The sequence below is a fragment of the Ophidiomyces ophidiicola genome (genome assembly GCF_022830035.1).
Source record: "Ophidiomyces ophidiicola strain CBS 122913 chromosome Unknown scaffold_12, whole genome shotgun sequence".
NCBI lineage: Eukaryota > Fungi > Ascomycota > Eurotiomycetes > Onygenales > Onygenaceae > Ophidiomyces > Ophidiomyces ophidiicola.
The window spans coordinates 73839-96673 of record NW_026054652.1 but is presented as its reverse complement, the minus strand read 5'-3'; the positions used below and the strand labels follow the sequence as shown (position 1 = coordinate 96673).

General features: G+C 51.7%; 5 protein-coding genes across 5 annotated transcripts; 3 read left to right on the top strand and 2 right to left on the bottom strand.

Annotated features, from left to right (window-relative positions):
• Positions 1-593: 593 nt before the first annotated feature.
• KRE5 (killer toxin resistant protein) lies at positions 594-6346 on the top strand (the record flags this gene model as incomplete). The annotated part of the gene is made up of 6 exons (XM_049252527.1): positions 594-600; positions 651-871; positions 928-1266; positions 1901-2280; positions 2341-3190; positions 3239-6346. 6 exons carry the CDS (start codon positions 594-596, stop codon positions 6344-6346), a joined length of 4905 nt encoding a protein of 1634 aa, XP_049108368.1.
• A 520-nt stretch (positions 6347-6866) lies between these two features.
• On the bottom strand, positions 6867-8653 carry LOZ57_003478 (uncharacterized protein; the record flags this gene model as incomplete). The annotated part of the gene is made up of 2 exons (XM_049252526.1): positions 6867-7885; positions 7939-8653. 2 exons carry the CDS (start codon positions 8651-8653, stop codon positions 6867-6869), a joined length of 1734 nt encoding a protein of 577 aa, XP_049108367.1.
• A 754-nt stretch (positions 8654-9407) lies between these two features.
• On the top strand, positions 9408-11042 carry DIT2 (cytochrome P450-dit2; the record flags this gene model as incomplete). Its single annotated transcript, XM_049252525.1, has 4 exons — positions 9408-9768; positions 9825-10060; positions 10116-10484; positions 10542-11042. The coding sequence occupies 4 exons, from the start codon at positions 9408-9410 to the stop codon at positions 11040-11042; spliced, it is 1467 nt and encodes a 488-aa protein (XP_049108366.1).
• A 1714-nt stretch (positions 11043-12756) lies between these two features.
• Positions 12757-14664, bottom strand: LOZ57_003476 (uncharacterized protein; the record flags this gene model as incomplete). The annotated part of the gene is made up of 5 exons (XM_049252524.1): positions 12757-13526; positions 13576-14022; positions 14081-14157; positions 14248-14417; positions 14473-14664. The coding sequence occupies 5 exons, from the start codon at positions 14662-14664 to the stop codon at positions 12757-12759; spliced, it is 1656 nt and encodes a 551-aa protein (XP_049108365.1).
• Positions 14665-15859: 1195 nt separating this feature from the next.
• On the top strand, positions 15860-16954 carry DTR1 (Dityrosine transporter 1; the record flags this gene model as incomplete). Its single annotated transcript, XM_049252523.1, has 2 exons — positions 15860-15965; positions 16026-16954. 2 exons carry the CDS (start codon positions 15860-15862, stop codon positions 16952-16954), a joined length of 1035 nt encoding a protein of 344 aa, XP_049108364.1.
• Between the last annotated feature and the right edge of the window lie 5881 nt (positions 16955-22835).

Genomic DNA, 22835 nt, shown 5'->3' with positions numbered 1-22835 from the left:
TAAATACCCTTAACGTTTCCAATTATCTGCTGATGCACGATGCACCCGTCCTTTTTAAGTAGTTAGACTTTTACCGTTAGTGACCCGAATCCCTTGTCGAGGGAAAATCTCCCAGCAATACAGAATTTCTACTGCTTCACAGGCTAGCAATGAGCCTTTTACCCCAGAAACGATACTCAAAAGTGATTCCGGGCAGACTTACAAAATTGAAAATATTCTCACTGACCGGAGAAACCCTCTGCTATGCGTATATCGTGCAAGGTAGGTTATATTCAACTGAGATATCTATGGTTGGGCCTTGTTGCTAATCACAGAGCTGGCGGGAAGTTCTGAGGGGAAAAGCTACATTGTGAAGAATATGATTCCGGGCGAGTTTGAGTACCAGCTGGATTTGCAGAAGCAACTGTCTTCTTGCCCAAATGTGCGAGCAGTAGTTGATACTATCAAAGCACCCCAGTTGTTTATCTTTCCATTTCTGGCCGGGGACTTGCTTCGTTTGAGCCAGAAACCTCTATCCACAGAGGCAAGGAGCAACATTCTTCAAAGTGCTTTGCATGGCCTTGCTGATATGCATGATAGAGATATTCTCCATAATGGGATGTTTGAGCACTCCAGAAGTCTACTCACACCACAATACTGACTGTTAATAGACATAAAACCAAACAATATCCTCGTGGACTACGATGAAAGTGCTGAGGGTCTTGTGCGCACCAAAAGCGTTCAGATCTCAGACCTCGAGGATACAGTCATTGTACCGCCTGGGAAATGGCTGAGAGGCCCCCTTTGTGGAAATGCAATCTGGAGAAGTCCTGAAAGTTGGTGCCGATCCCGCCAGAACCAGGCCTCAGATGTTTTCTCCTTTGGAATTGTGGTATGGCTGTTTTTCCCACCAGCTTTGTTGTTTCAAATTACTAATAATAACTATAGATGATCTATGTTATGGTCAATGAGATGGTTTTTCGTGTTAGTGATAATGAGTTAGAGGCTGCGGATTCATGGCGCTATGTCCTCCGCCGACACATATCCTATTTTGCAGATGAAGACAGCTTCAATGGGCTCCTTCAACATATAGGAAAAGAAAACATCTTTTATGAACGGCTGGTAGCCCTCGCAAACAGTTTTACTCCAGGGAATTTTAGACAGCCTTTCAAGTCTTGGGATTATGTGGACCCAAGTTTTAGGGACCTAGTAGGGAAAATGACAAATCTGGACCCAACAAGAAGGATTACTGCGAGAGAGGCTCTTCAGCACTGCTGGTTCGGCCAGGTTAGTTAGAGTTGTGATTAATAAGCAATCAACATCTGGAAACTCTAAACTTTAACTGTAATATTGTCATGGCCCTTCTGGTATGCCGTAGTTAACTACTCCGTACTCCGTACTCCACAGCTCACTATGACACATGAATGAACCCCTGGGCCTTCAACTAACTACGGCAGACGAGAAAGACCAAACCAAAACAACATCGTGTTCAAAACGCGGAGGACAAGAAACTCAGATTGGGGTTTCTGGGGAATTGGGCTCCAACTGTACTCCGTAACGCATTGCGTCTATAATGAAGTGGTGGCTTTTTATATCAAAATCTGTGAAGACTATGTTTATTTGATCTTTCAATATCTCCATGCATGCAAGCTCCAGAGAGCTCGAATAGAACCTCACAGCATTTTTGGCTAGCTCAGGCTCTATGCCATGATGCAGTTCTTTGATTCTTTATTATCATGGCGCGCCGGCCTAATGGTTGGCGCTGTCCTTCTCTCTCCAGCGGCCCATGCGAGTCCTGCGGTGAACGTCGCCTTGAGCGCTTCGTTTAGCTCTCCGCCATATTTACTGGAACTACTGTAGGCAACTGTTCCCGGGTTACTAACCTATTTCTTTAAGAGAAATAAGAGATAGGTATATTTAGAAGGGAAAATATCTAACTGATGACAGAGAGACAGCTGCCGAAGAAAATACCACTTGTTACTTCCCGCTCCTCGATCGTGTTGCGGACGGAATTTTTGCGGAAGCTCAAACGGAGAAGGATTTATATAATGAGTTCCTTCGTGTATTGCAAGATGAAGGGCATGTTGCTTCTTTGGATGCGCTGTCGTCATTTAAGCTTGCCATGTCGCTCCGCTCAACGGCACCGCGAATACAGGCGCACTACCAGTACTATAATACCTCTGTAGAGCCCTCTATGATGGCTGCTCAGGATGCTGTTTGTCAGGTCTGGGCGCACTATTCCGGGCAGCAATATTGTTCTCCTAGTTTGGAACATGCGCAACAAGGTGTTTTAGGCAATCAGTATGTGGGCCTGGAAACCCTATCAATATTTATTCTCCATAGATCTTAACACAATGTCAGGAACGAACGCCTTTTACCCTTTGATCGAGTTCTCGGCACCGGAGATGAATCTCTTGTCGTGTACGCTGATATCTCTGCGCCAATGTTTGGTGAATTCCACAAGGAACTGAGCAGACGGGCTATGAAAGGAGAATTTTCGTACAAAGTACGATACCGCCCTTCTTCAGCTGGGCCAAGCGGTCCACTTTTTGTCAGCGGATATGGCGTTCAACTTGCTCTGAAAAAAACAGACTATATTGTGATGGATGATCGTGGCGCAGACCTTCCTGGCTCGGGTTCAAATTCAGCTTCAGAAAACTCCAAATCTACAAAAGTGCCGATAAAGAGTTTAGAGGACGTGCCTCTAGAAGATTTGAAACCGTTGTCTGCGGCTGAAGTATCCACGCTTGGAGTCAATGCGGCTAGTTTTGTAATGAATAGTGAAAACCCCTTTGGGTCACTGTTGAAGCTATCTCAAGATTTTCCCCGGCACTCCTCTGCCGTTACTAATCTGAATGTTTCAGCTGAATTCCTTGAGGAATGGGAGTTTAACAAGGCACACATGTTTCCCTCCGGGTACAATGTCATGTGGGTTAACGGTGTCCAAATTAATTCACGCCTCGTCAATGGATTCTCCTTGTTGACTCATTTGCGCAACGAGCGAAGATTGATTAAGAAATTCCAGGAGGTCGGCTTATCTGCAGCTGACACTGTTAATTTGCTGTCCGATTCAACTATCAACTCCCATGCCTCGGACGCCACTTCGAGATATGATTATAGGGACGAGACTGAGGGCAACGGTGTTATCATCTGGCTTAACAATGTGGAGAAAGACAAGCGATATGAAGATTGGCCCCGCGATGTGTCTGCGGTACGTTGATTTTTTTTGCTCTCCTGGATATATTCTAACCTTTGGTAGCTCCTTCAACAACTCTACCCTGGCCAATTCCCCCAAGTTCGCCGTGATATTCATTATGTAGTCATACCATTAAATTTGGCTGATCTAATGGACATCAATATGCTCGCGCGTCAACTTCAAATGTTCATCACCCGAAAGATACCTGTTAACTTTGGATTTGTTCCAATGGTAACTGGCAAAGAATCACTGGAGCAATTCAAATTGGGGTCCTACTTATATCAGACGTATGGCCTAAAAACGCTCATGAGGTACTTTGAAGCCTTAGGCGAAAGCAAACAACAGTTGGTTTCACCTGACAAGAGCGCGTTCGATGCCGCAGTTCAGGACCGGGAGCCTCGCCCTGAACAAACTGTATTGACATTCGAAGAGATTTTAAGTTCAGATCAATTTGAACATGTTCTAACTAAAACTAACGCCTACCTCCAAAGACTATCTATTGATAAGAACGATGCACCCTTTTTTGCCAATGGAGCTATTCTTTCCCGAGACGAGAACTGGATTCAACTACTAATTTCTAGATTAGCCCAAGATCTTGAGGAGATTCAACAGGCTGTTATGACGGGTATCTATGATAATGATTTTTGGTTTCCCAATCACTATCTCGATGGCGCAATCTTAACCCGTAACTCATTGATCATTCCAGAAGATCCAAGCGAAATTCAAATGCAAGATCTAACTACCGTGTATAAGAAACACCAATCTGCGTTTGATACAATACCTCGAATTCCTGCATCGGCTGATTCGAAGTTGGAGAGTTGGGGAAGTTTCATGCTAATTGCGGACCTTGACAACAAATATGTGTTAAAACAATGCCGAACGTTGCTTGAGTTTCGTGAGAAACATCCCGAGCTTGAAATTTTCCTTCTTCATCATTCTGGCTCAAACTCTTCCGGGACCGTTTCGACTAAACTTGCCGAGCTTTCAAGGAGTGGTCGAGACACTGATGTTCATTCCGTTCAAGGCATTTTGCCCCTGGATTCTGAGGAATTGCTACAGCAAGCTCCCGAGACAGTGTCGCCCAATACTGGGTTTGAATCTCTTTCCTCTTTGGCCAAAGATTTGGGAGCAAATACTACTAGCATCACAATTATATTTAATGGAAGACTTGTTGGACCCATTACAACAAGCCTCTCCCTGCAGGAGCTAGATCAGCTTTTGGTGTATGAGCAGCGAAGGCGTTCACAACCTCTTGTGAAAGCTATCTCTGCTCTCGAGCTGGAGGATAAGATCAAAGACCCATTTGCCCTTGCAAGACTAGTATCTCTGACCACTCGTGCTACAAAATCAGATATTTCAGAAGATATATATGACAAGGGCCCAGTTCTGCGCACAGGTGTTTTTAGCAAATGGAAGAATACCCATACCGGTTTCACAATCTCCAGCGCTGAAGATGCTACCATTCAAATCGTTGCCACTATTGACCCGGCTTCAGAAGGCGCCCAGAGTTTTGCGCCTATCCTAAAAGTGCTGTCCAACCTCCACGGGGTAGCAGTCAAAGTCTTCCTTAGTCCAGCTACCACCCTCAAGGAGTTGCCTGTAAAGAGATTTTATCGACAAGTTCTTGATTCGGAACCATTGTTCAACGCCGATGGTTCGTTAAAAAGACCCGGAGCTTCTTTCGAAGGGTTACCTAGAGAAGCACTCCTGACGCTGGGGATGGATGTGCCTCCGTCTTGGCTGGTTGCACCGAAAGAGTCCGTTTTCGATCTCGATAACATTAAACTAAGTTCGTTGAAGGAGACTGTCAATGTGGACGCGATATACGAGCTGGAACACATCTTGATCGAGGGGCACTCACGAGATATGTCGAACGGAAGCCCCCCACGGGGGGTTCAGCTTCTTCTCGGCACGGAAAGAAACCCGCATTTTATTGATACGATTGTCATGGCCAACCTAGGGTACTTTCAGTTCAAAGCCCAACCCGGATATTGGCAAATCACCCTGAAGCCAGGGTCCAGTGAACGGATTTTCAAACTGGATAGCGCTGGCAGTATGGGATACATTCCTACTGCAGGCGACGAAACTGGCGAGGTTGCCCTGTTATCATTCCAAGGAACCACGCTGTTCCCGCGACTATCGCGCAAACCTGGACACGAACAAGATGATGTCCTGGATCCTGCAGCCAAGCCGGGCTCGGCGAAAGATTACATTGCTAAAGGAGTCAGCTTTGCTTCAGGGATTTTCTCCGGTGTAACCAAGTTGACTCGGGATAAGCAGGCTGATATAAACATTTTCTCCGTCGCGAGTGGACATCTATACGAGCGAATGCTGAATATCATGATGGTGTCGGTGATGCGCCACACGAAACACTCCGTCAAATTTTGGTTCATTGAACAATTTTTGTCCCCGTCCTTTAAATCTTTCCTTCCTCACTTGGCGAGAGAATATGGCTTTTCGTATGAAATGGTGACTTACAAATGGCCGCACTGGCTACGAGCTCAGAAAGAAAAACAGCGAGAGATCTGGGGTTACAAGATCTTATTCTTGGACGTTCTTTTCCCCCTATCCCTGGATAAAGTGATCTTCGTGGACGCTGATCAGATTGTCCGCACCGATATGTACGACCTTATTACAATGGATCTTGGCGATGCACCTTACGGCTTCACGCCGATGTGTGATTCTCGGGCTGAAATAGAAGGCTTCCGCTTCTGGAAACAAGGGTATTGGAAGAAGTTTTTAGAAGGGTTGCCCTATCACATCTCTGCACTTTACGTCGTGGATCTCAATCGTTTTAGGCAGATCGCGGCTGGCGACAGGCTTCGGGGACAATACCAGGCCTTATCCGCCGATCCAAACAGCCTGTCTAATCTTGACCAAGACCTGCCTAATCATATGCAACATACAATTCCAATTAAAAGTTTGCCTCAGGACTGGCTATGGTGTGAAACTTGGTGCTCAGATGACTCTTTAAAGACGGCAAAGACCATTGACCTGTGTAATAACCCGATGACCAAAGAACCGAAATTGGACCGTGCAAGACGACAAGTGCCTGAGTGGACAGCGTATGATGATGAGATTGCAGCCCTAGGAAGGAAGGTTGCAGGTCTGCAGCAACAGGCAGACACCGAAAAGGATGGACAGAAGCCGTTGAGCAAGGATGAGCTGTAAGAATAACAAACTGGCGTTCACGGGACATGTACGCATGTAAAGTAAACATGGGCTAGGCGGCTTGCAATTCTAGAACAACAGGAGATCCATCAGCTTATTCAGGGATTCTTCTCCTCGCGGCCTTGCCGTGCCAATGCTCCGATCTTCGATCAAACGTTTACATTATGTCCGGCTCTCAGACCCCCCTGACAGGGCGAGCCGTTCTCAGCCCCTGTCTTGCGGGATATGCGTGCGCATTCATACGAGAGCATCGGGGTCTGTGGCGGCTTGGGGCACTGTGTAAGTTTAGGTAAGCCATCGGCGGTCTCCGTAAGTAGTGTTTGGGCACCATAGCCTGATGCACTGCCCAGAGCTGAATCGTACTCCGTGTTCTCGAGAAAAATAAGTTCGTCTTTAAATATGATATTGCTAAACCTAGATGCAAACATGGCAAACCGCACTCGTATATGCATTACATTCTATACCAACAGTATGAGTATTACTCATCCGTATTTTATACGCCAAAAATTCAATTATGAGACTAATGTGACTGGCTGACATAAGCCATGAGCCAGGCCCGGCTGAACCTCAACGAGTTGATGCAAAGATTGTAGATGGCCAACGGGATATTGAGAACCATAGACCGCACAGTTTTCCGGGCCATTCCACTTCCTTTGACGGAAATTGCTTCCAGTGGCTTGTCTTGGCGGACCACCACCCGTTCCAATTCTTCTTTTGAAGCTTGTTTGGGGGCCGGCGCCGGCGCCGGTGGTGGAACAGGTCTGTAAAGGGAGTAAAAGCCGCCTTTCCCTTCCGCAAGGTCACCCTCCACCCAGGCTCCGGTATATCGTGGGGTCGACAATGCGTCTGTGATGGCTTTCGATTTTGTAACATAGCTAACTGGCTCGCCTGGGAATGTGGCGACGCAGTTGTGCCACGGGGTTGGGATGTGCAAAAGATCGGCAGATGAGGCTTCCCCATCACCTTTATCGAGGCTATGTGTGGCGCGGTATATTTTGGTGTCAAATAGCCGGATACCAAACTTTGGACCAGAATTGTTGTGTGCATGGATCGAGAGCCGAACATGATCTGGACACATCAGTTCGACGAGATTGGAATAGGCTTGATTTCGCAGAATCATTTCGAAAGAAACTTTGGTCGCCAACTTTTTTCTTTGAGACCGCGAGAGTGCCTGGGTGAGCGGATGCAAGTCAAGATCCTCAAGCATAAACCGTGAAAAGCCACGGTATAACGCTAGAATGGAGGCATCTTGGGAGTTGATTCGTGCCCTCAGCCCGGCCTCGTTAGGCTGACAGCCGGCCATCAGGATGCGGCGGCAGAGTTCCGCATCATCTTTCAGAGTGGTTGCAATATGATGATTCAGATTTGGAATTCCTAGCTTTTCATAGCTGGGAACATCGCTGACGTCGAGGTCGAACATGTCAACCAGGGATCGAAAACGCACCCGATCTCTAGGGCCTTTGAAAGATGAACTGATGGCGTTATTAAGTGTCTTCAGGTGGGCGCCATAGTCGTCTACAGTCTGGTCATCAACCCCGACTTTGAAACTATGTCAGCTTGCTACTCCCATAAGCGAGATTCGACAGGCTTACTGCAGTCGCTGAACACATGTCCATCGCTGATGATCCAGACTTGAGCCCCTGGCTTGTATATCGTCTCAACTTTTTGTGCAAATTCGTGCAGTCTCCTCAGCGCTATTTCCTCGCCTTTGTCGGGGAGGGTTGTCGCAACCTTTTCCGGGTTGGATGACTTGCATGGGAATGCAGGAAGACACAACTCGAGCCGGAGGTTGCGAGAGGTATAATACCGCACTTTGGAAGTGAAATATTCCCGGCCTTTGATCTCCCACTGGTCGTTCGGCACCTGATATCGCAGTTGTTTATCGAATAGATCTACGATTGCTTGGGTGACTGAGTTGTTTTCGGCTGACGATTCGAGAGAACCCAGCTGCATTTGAGTCAGGATAAGAGCCGAGAAGAATTTATCGAAGTCCATGGAGCTTTTCCGGGACATCTTTTTGAGGATTAATCCCGCAACTTCATTTTGGTTTTGTTTTTGTATCTCATAGATTTCTAGGTTGCCAATCTCAGGGTCGGGATCACTCATTTCAAGACGTGATAGTGCATGGCTTTTGGACTGGTGCAAAGGCTCCGAACTTCCTTTCAGGACTGTGGTACGGATCGTGGGCCAGGACGAGCTGACCCATTGGCAATTTTTCCCGTGGCAGCGGATAAGATCGCCGTCACGGCGGATGTATACCGCAAGACTGCGGTGGTAGATGGAGGCTCCGTCGTTTGAAAAATCCATGGTGGTTTTTTGAAAAGAAAGAGCAAAGTGATGGACTCTGTAGGTGATGAGGGCCGCGGCAGGTATGGAGGGACGAAATGCCACGGGTGAAATACTCCCACGGCTATATGCTTTCGAAGCTGATAGCTGAAGACATAATGTCCGCCAAGTCTATATTTAGCGGCGGAATATCCGGACAGGCCTGCCGGCCTTACAGATCTTTCATGTGAGCTAGATGACTCCCAGGGCTGTCATTTGCATTTCCGCTGGCGCGATGTATACAGGCCGGCATCCTTGATCGAGACACTCGAGGGTCCAACCCAAAGCGGCCTACCGATTGGCCCGGGCAATGGAAAACTGGCTCGTATCCAAAACGAGATGTGGTTTGGCCCAAAGGTGTCACAGCCAGATCCTGCAAACAACCAAGCTTTCTTCCCGACACGGGCTCGACGATACCAGGCTGCGAAATTAGCGAATGGCATCGGACCGGCCTAGGAAACGCTCGGCGAACCGTATTTAACATTGCGGCGAAGCATTTATTTTTTTAGCCCCACCCACATGAAGGGATGCGACCTTGTCGATGATGTTATTTGCCTGGTCGAGGGGTCTCAACGGCTTGAGCTGCGAGATATGGTCGAAGGGCGCGATTCCGTCTGGTAGTTAGTTCTTCTGGCCTCGAGCATCGTCCCTACTCCGGCTAGTGGAGTGCCTCCCCTCCCCTTGCTCTACTCGACCAACAGAGGAAGATCATCAGCGCATCTCTGCTGGGCCCGCGATGTTTCTGCATTTTCTTACTGCGTCCGTCCCCAGGGTCGTCGTGGCAGCGGTCGCGCTGCTGACGCTGACGCTTTGCTGGATACTGCTGCCACCTCGGTACCCGCGGGGCATTCCGTCCGTCCCGTTCTGGGTGACATTACTTCCGCTGTTCCTGGACGTAGACCAGGAAGATACCTACCGCAAGTATATCGAAAAGCCCCTGCTTAAGCACGGAGTGATCAAAATTTTCTTCGGCGGACAATGGAACCTCATGGTGCAGAGGTCGAGCTACGTGGCGGAAGTTTTCAAAAATGAAGAGGTCTACCAGAAGAGCGGAAACCAAAAGAAGATACCCCACAGCGTTCTCGCAGAGCTTCTGGGTATGTGAATACCTCCTTCTTGCGACTGCAATTGAATTGATCTCATGCCATACTAGGAGATAATATTATTTCAGCACGAGATGACACCTGGCGACTCTACCGAACTATCATCAAGCCGGGGCTCCAGGGGGTCTTTGAGACCGACCCCATAGCGGACAACGCCGAAAAGCTCTGTGAGCTGCTAGCAGATGCACAGAAAGCCAAAGGAAGCCAAGGAGTAACGGTACAAGAATACGTCCAATGCTATACAACGGCAAACCTGTCTAAGACGGTGCTTCAAACTGAGATCAAGGTCAGCGCGCTTCTCATGCCACTACGACGTCTAGAACACTAACCGGACGGTGTAGTCCCTGACGCAAAAAGACGAACCTCTTACGAAGTTGCAGCTAGAAGTCAAGAAGGAGATCTTCAAGCCCATTTTCATGAACTTTCCAGTTCTAGATCGACTAGGCGTGTTCATCCCAAGCCGCTTGCGTGCGCGGGAGTTAGTACAAAGGTTCTCCGACGAGCTGGAGTCGCGGGTCCTCCAGAGCCACAGAAGGATGCATGGCGCGCCCGTGTCGGAAAATGTTGCCACGCGGTTGATTGCAGCTAGAGACAGTGGGACGTTGACGCAGCAGCAATTTCGGGACAATCTGAACGTGACGTTCGTTGCGGGCCAGGAAAACCCACAGCTCCTTTTGATTTCGATACTGTACCTCTTGGGGAAATATCCAGTGAGTAGACCACCCCGCCCAAGTCTGAGATAGTGCTCCTCGCTGAAGGAATGGTAGGCGGTCCAGAGCCGGCTGAGGGATGAAGTCGAGGGCTGCGGAGCTGACCGACCCTCACACGCTATTTTGCGAGAGTTACCGTATCTCACGTCGGTGATTTACGAAAGTCTGCGACTGTTTCCCCCGATTTCACAGCTGATCAACCGGTGCGTCGCGCAGCCAGTGTCTCTTGGGAACGAGCACTTCATCCCGCCGGGGACGTATGTGGGCTACAACTGCTATGCCACCAATCGCGACCCTCAGACGTGGGGGAAGAGCGCCGACGAGTTCCGGCCGGAGCGGTGGGGGGCGACGAACAAAGAGATCTCGACGCGATACCGGCATTCACGAGCGCGGGCGGAGTTTATTTCGTTCCACGGCGGCAGCCGGGCGTGTTTGGGGGAAAACTTTGCGCTGCTGGAGATGCGCATTTCGCTGTTCATGCTGGTGAAGCGGTTCAGCTGGAGGCTCGACCCCAGCTGGCGGGATCGGAAGACCCCTGTAAGTGGCTGCCCCGTCTAAGGAAACAGGTTCTTCCAGGCTGCAAGCAAGCAAGCGAGGAAGGAAGAAGAATAATCATAATAACAACAATTGCTAACGTGGAGCGGTGGGCGGCTATACAGGCAGGACCATTGTTCCCACGCGGACTGCGACTGATATTTACTAAGATGAATATGAACGGCGCGAGGATGGCAGGCGGGCTCGGGCGCGAGGCAGATTGAGCAGATAACTAGTTATGCTTGCTTTGGCCGGACTCCGGCGGCAGGGAGCGCGGTAAAAGAACCTAGCAAGCGATGTCTCACGCGATGATGCCTGGAGCGCGCGGGCTCGCGGTGGGAAGCGGTGGAGAGTGTGTGGGATGGGCAGCCTACCTCGTCAGTAGAGTAACTAGGTAGCCAGGTAGTTAGTCGGCCGCTCAGCAGAGTCACTAACTAACTGACTACGCGAACTACCCGCCCCAGTGCGCCGTGTGCTTCGTCCTGTTAGTTTACTTAGCTGGCTGGCTAGTCAGTGAGTTCGCTGGCCAACTAATTCCTGAGTTGTTAGTGCTCACGAGGGCGTCGCGATGACGAGCAGCAGCGCAGAGTTTCGCCTCCAGCCCAGCCCAGCGGCTTGCGGGCGGGCTCCACGGCAGCACTCGCGCGCGCGACCAAGCTAACTAACTACTGTACATCGCTAGCTTGGCCCGAGAAAAGCCAAGTTGCTAGCCCGCGAAGCCTGATTCAACCTCGCGCCGATACGACCTCCAGCAGCAGCATGTCTGTCTCTGCTCCCGAGTTTCTGCAAGAAGCGGGTGGGGGGGGGGGGTTGGCCGCTCAGCTGGCGGATGATCACCGCCACGCTTACGGGCGCCCGTGGCGGATCGGCCGGCGGGAGAGCGCCCAGCCCTGGCCCTGCGGTGGTGGTGCGATGGGGGGGGGAGGGCCGGGCACACCCAGAGAGAGACGCCCAGGCGAAGCAAAGACAGCCAAGAGACGCGGCGGGCCTGGCTTGTTATTTCAAAGCCGGCGGCGGGGACAGGCATTTACGAGCTGATCGGCACGCCGAAAAGAAAGAAAGAAAAAAAAAAAGATTAAAGGGCAAGAAACGCAGAAACGGCCAAAAAAAATAAGTGACCTGCATTACCAGGGGATGGGAAGGCCAAGCCGGAAAAGAGAATAACAGAGTCGGTCGGGGCTGGGGCTGCCTATACCGAGTACGGGACACCCGGGGCTTGACTCGCAGAGTAAGCCCGTAGCAGTTTACGGGTGATACGATGGATGGATGAATGGATGGCTGCTACGCTGGCTGTGAGAGGGCCGAAGGATGCTACGCCGTATGGACGAAGAGTAATAATAATAATAATAATAATCATGATGATAAATGGTGCGCGCGCGCAGGAACAAACACGAGCCGACGGCAGGAATGGGCTAGAGCGCGGCTGGCCAGCCTGGCTTATTATTATTCTGATTGACTCGGAGGTGAGTGAACGAAGTAACCATCGGCGCAAGCTCGCCCGGCTCGTCTTCCAGGGCCGAAAGGATCTGATTGTTAGTCAGGAGCTCGCATCGTCGTATCTCAGTATCCACCGGGTTCCTTGATGTCTTGCCTCGCTTGTTTTTTGTTTCTTGTCACTTGCTTTTTGATTATTATTATTATGTGGTACGGAGTACAGAGTAGTATATTTTTCTTTCTTCCTTCCGGCTTTTGACCTAATGACTAGCTAGTGCACCCCCTCCCCTCCCCCCCTTTTTTCTTACGATTGCTCCTCGGCGTCGTCGAGGTCCAGCGGCACCTTGGCGTCCTCGATGCCCTTGGGGATGTCCACCCAGATGTAGAGCAGGATGGAGACGGTGATGAGCAGCACGTTGGCCAGCATGGGGAAGCGCAGGTTGCGGGTGCGGTTCTGGATGACGCCCTGCACCAGCGGGTTGATCCAGCCGGTGGCCAGGTCGAGGGTGAGCTCGAGGCCGAAGAACTGGGCCTCGGAGCCCTCGGGGATGAGGGTGGCGTAGACGCCGCGGTTGTACGAGCGCAGGGCGCTGCTGGTGCTCATGAACAGCACCTGCTCGACCCAGAACTCGGCGTGGTGCTTGTAGCCGATGGGCACGCGCGCGCTGATGCCCAGGCAGCCCCAGAAGATGCACAGGAAGTTGACGGCCAGGAAGCCGTACGCCCAGCGCTTGATGGGCGCCGTGACACGCGGGAACGCCAGCAGGAAGCCCAGGCTGCCCATGCACGCGAAGATGATGTTGGTGAACGACCACACCTGGTACACGCCCGACCCGTTGTTGATGCCCGTGACCTGCAGGAAGAGCGCCTGGATCAGGCCCAGGTAGTTGGAGTACGCCGTGTACCACAGCACCCACGCCACGCACAGCTTGAAGGCCTCCGGGTAGCGGCCGATGGACGTCACCAGGCGCCACCAGTTGCGCCCGGACAGCAGCAGCAGGTTGCGCCCGCGCTTGGGCCGCGGCTTGCCCTGCACCGACGGCAGCATGGACAGGCCGACGACGGCGAAGACGACTGCGCGTGTCAGTATCAATCATAATATAATATAAGGGGTTATACATACTCGTCAGGCAGCCGGCGATGGTGATGGCCAGCAGGTAGTTGTGGTAGCCGATCTTGACGTACGAGCCGCGGGCGTACACGAGGATGACGCCGACGAGCAGGGCGGTCAGGCCGCCGACGTTGCCGGCGACGAGGGCCAGCACGCTGACGGTGAAGCCCTTGACCCAGGTGCGCTTCTCCTGCGAGGCGGGGCCGGGCTCGGCGACGGCGACGGCGGCGGCGACGTCGCGGCCGGGCAGGAGGCTGCGGAAGCCGCCGACGGAGCGCATGAAGATGGGGATGTACGAGGCCTCGATGACCACGTACACGCCCTGCACGGTGGTGATGCACACGTACAGCACCGACAGCGCCGTCAGGTGGCTGTAGTTGGCCTGCGTGAGGCCGGCGAAGGGCACCGCGAGCGCGCCGAACAGCACGATGGCCAGCATCAGCATGGTCTTGCGGTAGTCTGGGGATAGAAACCAGTTAAGACGGTAGAGTTAAAGAGTTAGAGGGATACAGCCTACGCGAGTAGTCGGCGATGCCGGAGATGAAGATGGTGATGACGCCCTCGAGGGCGCGGCCGATGGCGCGCAGGTACAGGCTGCACGGTCAGTACTCAGTAAGTCGAGAAGGATAATATATATATATATATATATATATATATATATATATATATATACAACGGACGTACAGATAGCTGACATAGTCGACCTCGCCGGCGCCGAAGCGCACGGAGCAGGGCACGTTGCTGCCGCGGCGCGGGCACGGCTTGTTGGAGCCGGGCTGGCGGCCGACGATGTTGGCGGCGCTCTGGATGGCGGCGGAGACGTAGTTGAACACCATGGAGGCAGTCGGGCCGGTCTGCCGGTCGGTCAGTCAGTCAGTCAGTCAAGCGGTCCGAGTATATCTATCTCACGGAGTAGCACAGGATGAGAAACGCCCACAGCGCCTTGCGCGTGCTCAGAGCGGCCACGGCGGGCGCGGGCTCGAGTGGCTGCTGCTGCTGCTGCTGCTGCTCATCGTCGGACGACGAGCCACGCGTGGCCTCGACGTCCTTGGGCGTAGCAGTGGCGGTCTTGTCCTGGGGATCGCTGGTCGTGCGGGTCATGGCGGGCAGAGCTGAGGGAGCAGCAGTGACAACAGCAGCGGCGGCGGCAGCATGGCGGCCGGGCGTCTGATATAACTACATTCATACCGGTTAGCATAGCTGGCTGGCTGCGTGAGGCCTGAGAGCGCTGGGCGCCGCGCCGGGCGGGCTGCGCACGATTGAGCAGATTTCCGTTGGCCGGCGAAGCTTCTCTGGGATCAAGCTCGCGTTGAGTTAACTAGTTAACTAGTTACTGGCGGCCGGTGAGCCGTTGGAGATCTGGGTCGGGCTTGTTCTTGTTCTTGTTCTTGTTCTTGGTCGGTTCTGGTCGGGTCTCGTCGTATCCTTTAACTGTAGTTACAGCTGGTGAACTTAGTTAACTAGTTACCTGGCTGTGCTCCGTCGCCCGCTGCCCGGCTCAGCCGTGCCTTGCTGCGTGCGGCCGCCGCTGGCTCGCCCGCTCGTGTCGGCCCTATAAGCCTGCCCGCCTGCTTCTCGCTCGCTCGCCTGCGTTCTCTCCAAGTCAGTTATCTGTCTGTCTGTCTGTCTGTATGTCTCTCTGCCTGCCCGCCATGGCCTCTCGCCCGCCCTCTCCGCCCGCCTCTCCGCCGCCCGACACCACCACCACCGCACCCCCCGCCGATGTCGAAGCGCAGCCCAAGCCGCCGCCGCCGCCCTACACGGCCTTCCCGCCCGCGCGCCGCCATTTCATCCTGGCCGTCGTGACCGTCGCGGGTTTCCTGGGCCCGCTGGCCGGCAATATCTACCTGCCCGCGCTGCCCGTGCTGGCCCGCCACTTCGGCGTCAGCGCGTCCGCCATCAATGCCACCGTCTCCGTCTTCATGGTGGTCTTTGCCTTTGCCGTGCGTGCTCCTCCAGCATATCCAGTGAACTGGTTCGTCGTCAACTAACTCTCCCCAGCCGCTGTTCTGGGCCAGCTTGGCCGACTGGAAGGGCCGCCGCCCGCTGTACCTGCTGTCGCTGCTGATATACATCGCCGCCAACGTGCTGCTCGCCGCGCTGCCCGCGCACTTCGCCGCCCTCGTCGTGCTGCGCGTCGTGCAGGCCTTTGGCTCCGCCGCCGTCGTGTCCATGGGCGCCGGCACCGTCGCTGATGTGCGTCCGTGAACGTTGCTCGCTAGCAACCAAACTCTCGCTGACCAGTTAACTAACTCCTCGAATGCAGACTACCGAGCCCAAGAAGCGCGCGCGCGCCATGTCCTACTTCCTGCTCGGCCCGCAGTGTGGCCCGATCCTGGGCCCCGTCGTGGGCGGCGCGCTGGCCGGCGGCCCGTCGTGGCGGTGGATCTTCGGCTTCTTGGGTACCATCGCCTCCTTGCTCTGATAGCTACTAGGTCGTACTGACTGACCGACTCGCAAAGCCATGCTCGCCGCCGCGCTGTGGCTGGCCATCCTGCTGCTGCTGCCCGAGACGCTGCGCGCGCGCGTCGGCAACGGCCGCGTCGTCGCGGATCGCTGGCTGGTGTGGCCGCTGCGCGCCTCGTCGCCGCGCGCGCCCGAGCCCGAGCGTGGCCCGCCGCCGCCCAAGCCGTCGCTGGCCGGCTACTGGCGCCTGTTCGCCTACCCGCCCATCGGCATCGTGTGCCTCAACACCGCCGTGCTGTACGCCTCGTACTTCTGCATCGCCGTGCAGCTGCCCGCCGCCCTGCAGGGCGTGTACCGCTGGTCCACCGCCAGCGTCGGCGCCGGCTACCTCGTCGTCGGCATCGCCATGGTCCTCGGCTCGCTCTCCGGCGGTCACTTCTCCGACTGGCGCCGCGCTCGCATCGCCCGCCTGCGCGGCGAGCACACGGTCACGCCGGAGATCCGCCTGCTCGATCAGATCTGGGGCGTGCTGCTGTGCGCGGCCGGTTTGCTGATGTTTGGCTGGTTCGTCGACCGCGCCGTGCACCCTGCCGCCACGCTGGTGTCGACTTTTCTAAGTGAGTTGGTCCCAAGACCTCGATATTGTGAAGAACTTGACACATTAACCTCTCCGATAACTACAGCCGGCTTTGGCATGTCGTGGATCTTCGTGGCCTCCAACGCCTTCCTGACCGAGTGCATCGCCCAGCAGGCCGCCGCCGCTTTTGCCCTTGGCAACATGCTGCGCAACCCCGCCGCCGCCGTCGCTGCCGCCATCATCGAGCCGTTGGTCCGCCGCATGGGCTGGGGCTGGTGCTTCACCGGCCTCTCCCTCCTGAACCTCGTCGGCGTCGGCGCCTCCGTCACCGTCCTGCGCCTCAAGTCGAGCGGCTGGCGCGAGCAGCGCCAGGCCCGCATGGCCGCCGCTGCGAAGAGCAAGAGCTGAGTGATCTTTTTGTTTTTTTCTTTTTTGTAGTACAAAAATATAACGATATGTGACGAAGACGCCTGTTAATACAAACTTATATAGACTTGGACGAGGCCCCCTTCCCCCGCCCCTTCATACTTAGACATAATCTAACAAGCATTCAAAACAAGTCTTTTTCTTGCCTCCACCCCTTTCCTCCGTACATTCTTATTATCCACAATTATTATGACTTCTTCGCCATCGAGCCCACACGGCTGGGGGGGGCCTCGTATAACCACTACATCCAGCCCGTTGGGAACCTCTACCAAGCTTTTCCTCCGCCCGCAACCAAGCTCATCATGAGCGCATATAACTACGCAACCGGGGAACACGTTCGCCCGTGCAGTGTGGGGAGTTAGCTTCGCCCTCCCGCGATCCAAGCCCGCCGCCGCGCCGGCCCCTCCCGCGCCCACCGTTCGGATGGACGCCGCTGCCGCCCCCGTCGTCGTAACTAGTTGAACTAACTAGAGAGCTGCGGAGCTAGCTACGGAGATGACGCGGACTGGATGACTCAGCGCGCATGTGCGCGAGCGCGACCACCGCCGGCTTTAATTCAACCGCAAACTCGTTTCGATCCGTGCTCGGCGGCGTTTTGACGTTGGTGTTTTTGTCGGTTTGTTTGGTGACAAAGGATATGGTAGGGAGAAGATTGGGAGACGTTCAGAGGTGTAGTGGTATGCCTCTGGTTTATGCTGGTTGAGGGTGAGACTCGCGTGAGACTGTAACTACCATGGCTGACTTGACGGCGTTTGATTGACTAGTTAACTATCTAGTTTACAGAGTAGTCGAATCCGCTTCACGCGTACCTTTTATTCTCCGCTAGTTAATTTATCGTCTCGCCGCCGAAGCAGTGCGCTGTGGAGTCGTTCCCGTGTATGCTTTCGTCGCGAAACTACCTACCTACCTCCAGCCGTGCCCTGACCGATTGACCACATCATCGCTTCGACCACGGCCCACCCGGATACTCAGGGCCGGTAAAACACCGTTGATAGGGAGGAGACATAGTCATCTCGCACGCAAAAAAGAAACCAGCTCCTCCATATTCTCGCTGTACGCCCCGCCGGGGGCCCTTCCCACGTCATTCCCGGTTCCTTTTTCAATACCCCGCAAACCGCCCGCGTGCGTTTTTATATATTATTTTTTTTTTTCTGGTTTGGTTTGAATTTCGAAACGGACCGGGGGGGAGAACGGATGCCACGCGGAAGGAAGATCTGCGGTGGCGTGGAGGAGACTTAATTGGTTAGCCAGTTAGCTGGCTCTGACCTTTGGTCGGGCTGGAGTCATCTAGCTATTAGCTAGTTACTGGCTGGCTGGTTGTCAGATCGGTGCTCAAGCTGGTGAGCGGAGACCTTAGTCGTCCAGACTGCGGGCGAAGGGTTTGAACCGCGTTGAGGGGAAGATGGTTTGATGGCATGGGACTTGGGAAGGACTTATGTTTACGGTATTGGCTGGTTACTTGAGGAGCTACTTACTGAGCGTTGAAGCTCGCGTTTATAGGTACGAGTCACCATGGCTAGTTTTGCCCAAAGGACAATTAACTTTTTGACTGAGCGTCATCAATGTGGGGAATTGTGGAGAGAGAGTGAGTCCCTGTTGAATGGCGGAATGCTGAGAAATTCTCGGGTCTCGGTGCACACTGACGGATAGACTGAGACGTCCCTGAGAAACTGCCTGAGGTAAAGGTGAGGTATGTATGAAGCAAGAGGTGATGATGCGGAGAGTGACTGGTAAGTTTGACCCTCATGCTTACAGTAGGTGATACAGATCCACCTCCCCAGCCAGTGCCCTAACAGGTAGGTATATTACCTAAAGTGAAGTTTCTTTGAAGTGAGTTGCAAGAATGCGAAGAATCAATTCACCAGCTTACTAACTTCCTCCTGCAGCCAGTGAATGGCACAAAGCATTGCCCATGCCTTATAAATGGCCCTCTCCATTCTTCCTCTCCTTCCTCTTCTCTTTTTTTTTCCAGAAAATAAAATACAATACAATGAATAAAAAAAAAAAAAAAAAAACCGCAATAGCACGATGGCTGGATGGACTGGAACCCTGACATAACAGCCTACACATATAACCATACCACAGACAGAATGTATGTGAGAGAAGACTGGATTGCCTTACAGTAAAACTTGGATGCATAAGCCTACCGGTCACAAAAATGACCACGAAGCATCGGTCATAGAATTCATTGCCACTGAAACAGCTGAGCGTGGGAAACCACGATGGCGACTCCAACCCCTAATACTTCAAAGCGCCCAAAATTAGGATGCTCTGCAAATAAATCTTCCAAAAAGCACCTTAAGAACAAGGTTACAATCTCCGCGTGGCCCTTATACCCAACTGCAAAATATCTCTACTATACCCAAAATTAAGAGCCACCTGAAAAGGGCCACCCCGGCCCTTTCTAGATGGCGATAGCAATGCGCTATACGTTCTTTTATGAAGCTTGGGAAGTCTTTTATGAAGTGTTTCCACCCTCCACACATGTGGCTAATAACTTATCAGAGAGCTAATATTCAGGCCTGATGGGAGCATTCAATGGTATCAACTGTGCCCAGTAATGATTTTTTCTCAAGCACCAGCTCTGTTGCCTCTGTTTGTCAGGTGTTGAGGGAGAGTGGTCACTCTTCCCCCCAGTCTGGTACTCTTGTTGGTAACACCCCACCTCATTTCTCTCAGCCTGAGCCATTCTTGCCACATCCTCTTCCACAGCCTGTGCCTTATCTCTTGCTGTGCCCATCTTTCAGCATCGGCACTGGCTCTGATGCCCCAACAGTATGTTGAAATGATTAATGTCCCCACTTCATAACATGTGACTTACAAAGCGGTTTTCACTTTGTAAACCCATTTACGAAGTGTTGTTTTGGGCTCTTCAGCGGCCAACTCTCCCCTCTCCTGCCCTGGGTTATGGCCGGGATGGAGAGATTCCACCAGCCCTATCACAGACAATGTTTGCCCCTGCCCCAGGCCACGGCCGGAATGGGGGGTTGGAATCGCTCCGTTTCCTGACGCTGTACAGTTCACAGCCCTATACCTCCGAGGACTCCCCCTTGTCAGGCAGCCTCTCCCACTGCTCCCACCCCTATTGGGACTGGGAAATCCATCCTACCCAGCAGAGTGGAGTCTAGAGTATCCTGCGAGTTACAGCTTGGCAAGCTTACATAGATACCTTGTTGTCTCGCGGTCAAAATTATAAATAACACTCTTAAAAACAGACTCCAAGCTTTCTTAAAGGCTCACACATGGTGTGGCTGATTAGCCTAGAGTTGAAGGTCCAAGAAAAGCAATGGAACCGATTCTGAAACGAACAGTCGCTACTGAGGAAATGTGGAGAGGCGTATGGGGTGCAGAGAAAAAAGCAAAAACAGAAGACCTACTCTGGAAACCCCTACACAGTAAAGTCTGCACAGGGTCAAGACTCCACTGGCTTGAAATAGAAAAATAGATTTTCTACTTAACAGCCCACAGAACACAGATATGCCAACAAATTCATAAGTGACAAGAGAATTACATCAAACCTATGTCGCCCACATGCCAAACTTATGTGCTCAAAATTTGGTATGCAAACAAAATGATTAAAGACAAATGAATTGTACAGCTGATTGCAGACACTGTATTGGAATTGGATGGATCAGGCATAACCACCATTATTGATATGTCTTCCCGGGACAGCGAACAGGTTGTTGTTCCCCTGGAAGCGCATGTCAGAGTAAACAGTGAAAGTTCCAAAATGATATAATAGCTGATATGCAAAAGTTAACTGAGGCACAGAACAATGAGATGTTTTTCGAGGTTATTATAAAACCTATTGTCCAGCACCATTCCTGGCAACACCTCATCTCCAACTTATTTTTTTTAAAAATTAAGCGGCACCCAATATCTGGGACTTCATATGCTGCATGCATATAGTCAGCTTCACAAACGTGGCTGTTCGCTAAATTTCCTAGTCTAGATGTACCAATTGGGCTTTTATGGCAGATATTATATCACGGGGCTTGAAACCAAATCCATAAGCGGTGATACAATCTGGAACATTTTCCCCAACAGGACTCTTTCTTCAATTTAAGCTGGCTCATATATCGAAATGAGACAAGAATAACCAGCATATTTTCTACACTGTTATTACTCTGGGTTCTATACTTTTATCTCCCTGAATATTTTTCGTGCCGGTTTTCAAGATCTAAGAGCTTTGAGAACTAAAAATGTTTTAATTTTCCCGTCTATGGCTTCACTTGCCTCCTTTGAATTTCTAAACCTGGGCTTTACCAGTGATGACGATATTGGTTTTGATGATGAGTCGATGACCAGCTGGGAATCAGTTTGACCACCTTTGCAGACCTAAGTATCACCAAAACCAACAACGCGCATAATTTGTGAAGAACAGCGGGGTTTTCTAATGGATAAACGTGCATCAAAACTTTGTGGTGTCAGAAAATTCTCTGATCAAGATTACTGCTTTTGTAATATGTCTTGTTTCAAACCTCTCAATAATACAGACAGCACCACAATTTTCTGAAGCGAAGAACTTCATATACAATCATGAGAATAATTAAGTGCTTTCTCTTAATGAAGACACACATTGAGCACCTGCCCAGAACACTGATGGTGGAGCTGGTGGCGTTCGGCAGTGGGACCGCCCAGTCCCTCTGCCCTGCACCCCAAAGCAGCACCCAGGCCGCTGTGTTTACACCTCTACCACCAGCCTCTGTTCTGGCAGGTGCTTCGCGGGCAAACCCTGTTGTTCTCGCGGGGCTTCCACCGCTTTTCGATCGCAGGGCCTGCGGGTGGAGCTCCAGCAAATCTCTGATCTCTAGTCATAGCGGAATTACGTTAAAGAATTCAGCAAGGGTTAGTTTTGATGGTACAGCGTGCTGAACATTCTGACCTCTCTTTGCCAACTGGCATTCTTTTGGAAAATGATACTTACATGGACTCATGGAGACTGAAGAACGGACCAAGGAGCCCAGAAGCTTTGTGAACTAAGCTGACACCGAGTCAATAAATGGGTGAATAAATGAGATATTTTTTTAAACAAAATAAAAAGGAGGCTTATGATATCCTTTCCTTAAAAGGCTTACATTGTGTTCTGAAATAATAATAGCAAACTGCAAAGAGTAGCAGCTCTAGAGGAGAGAGTCGCAAGACTGGAATTATCTGCTACAAGAATCTATGTTCCTGGAGTTTACTTTCTGTGTATGTACATACACACCAACAACAGTCTTGTGCGATCCAGGGACATTAAGCCAGAGAATCTTTCGATCACTGGATAAGAAACTTTGATGAGTAGAAGGACAGCAAGCTACCACAACCACTTACCTTCTGATCCTTCCATAAAAGTCCAACTATACCGAGAAGTGCAGCAGGTAAAGCAAAAACGTGGAATGCAAATCTGGTTACAGTTGACTTTTCAGGGGCTTGCTTTATTTGCAACGCGGTACACAACGAAATGGATCTTTTCCGTTGCCCTTCACTTACATACCTCAAGACAAACCCTAAGTTTGTCAATTTCGTAAATGAACTACCCAATTAATGTCCACTTTCTCGCTGAAATTGGGACCTACGGAGTCGGTTTCTCGTGATTACTATCCCGCGGCCGTCCGATGGCCCGGTCCAGAAAACGGAATCGTCAGATTTATGAACAACACACATGTAAAAATGCTCACCCAGACCTGGAGCTGAATCCCCCTGCCACAGAAACTCAGTGTGAAAAAAGCAATCAAAGCCAATCTGATCTCACATGATTCATGAAGAGCCTGACCCAGATGTTTGACTTGATGCAATCGGCTCAAAATACAGATATCTCAGAGATTAACACACATCTGACACGAGTTGAAAGTCAGCTGATGATCCTGACTGATATGAT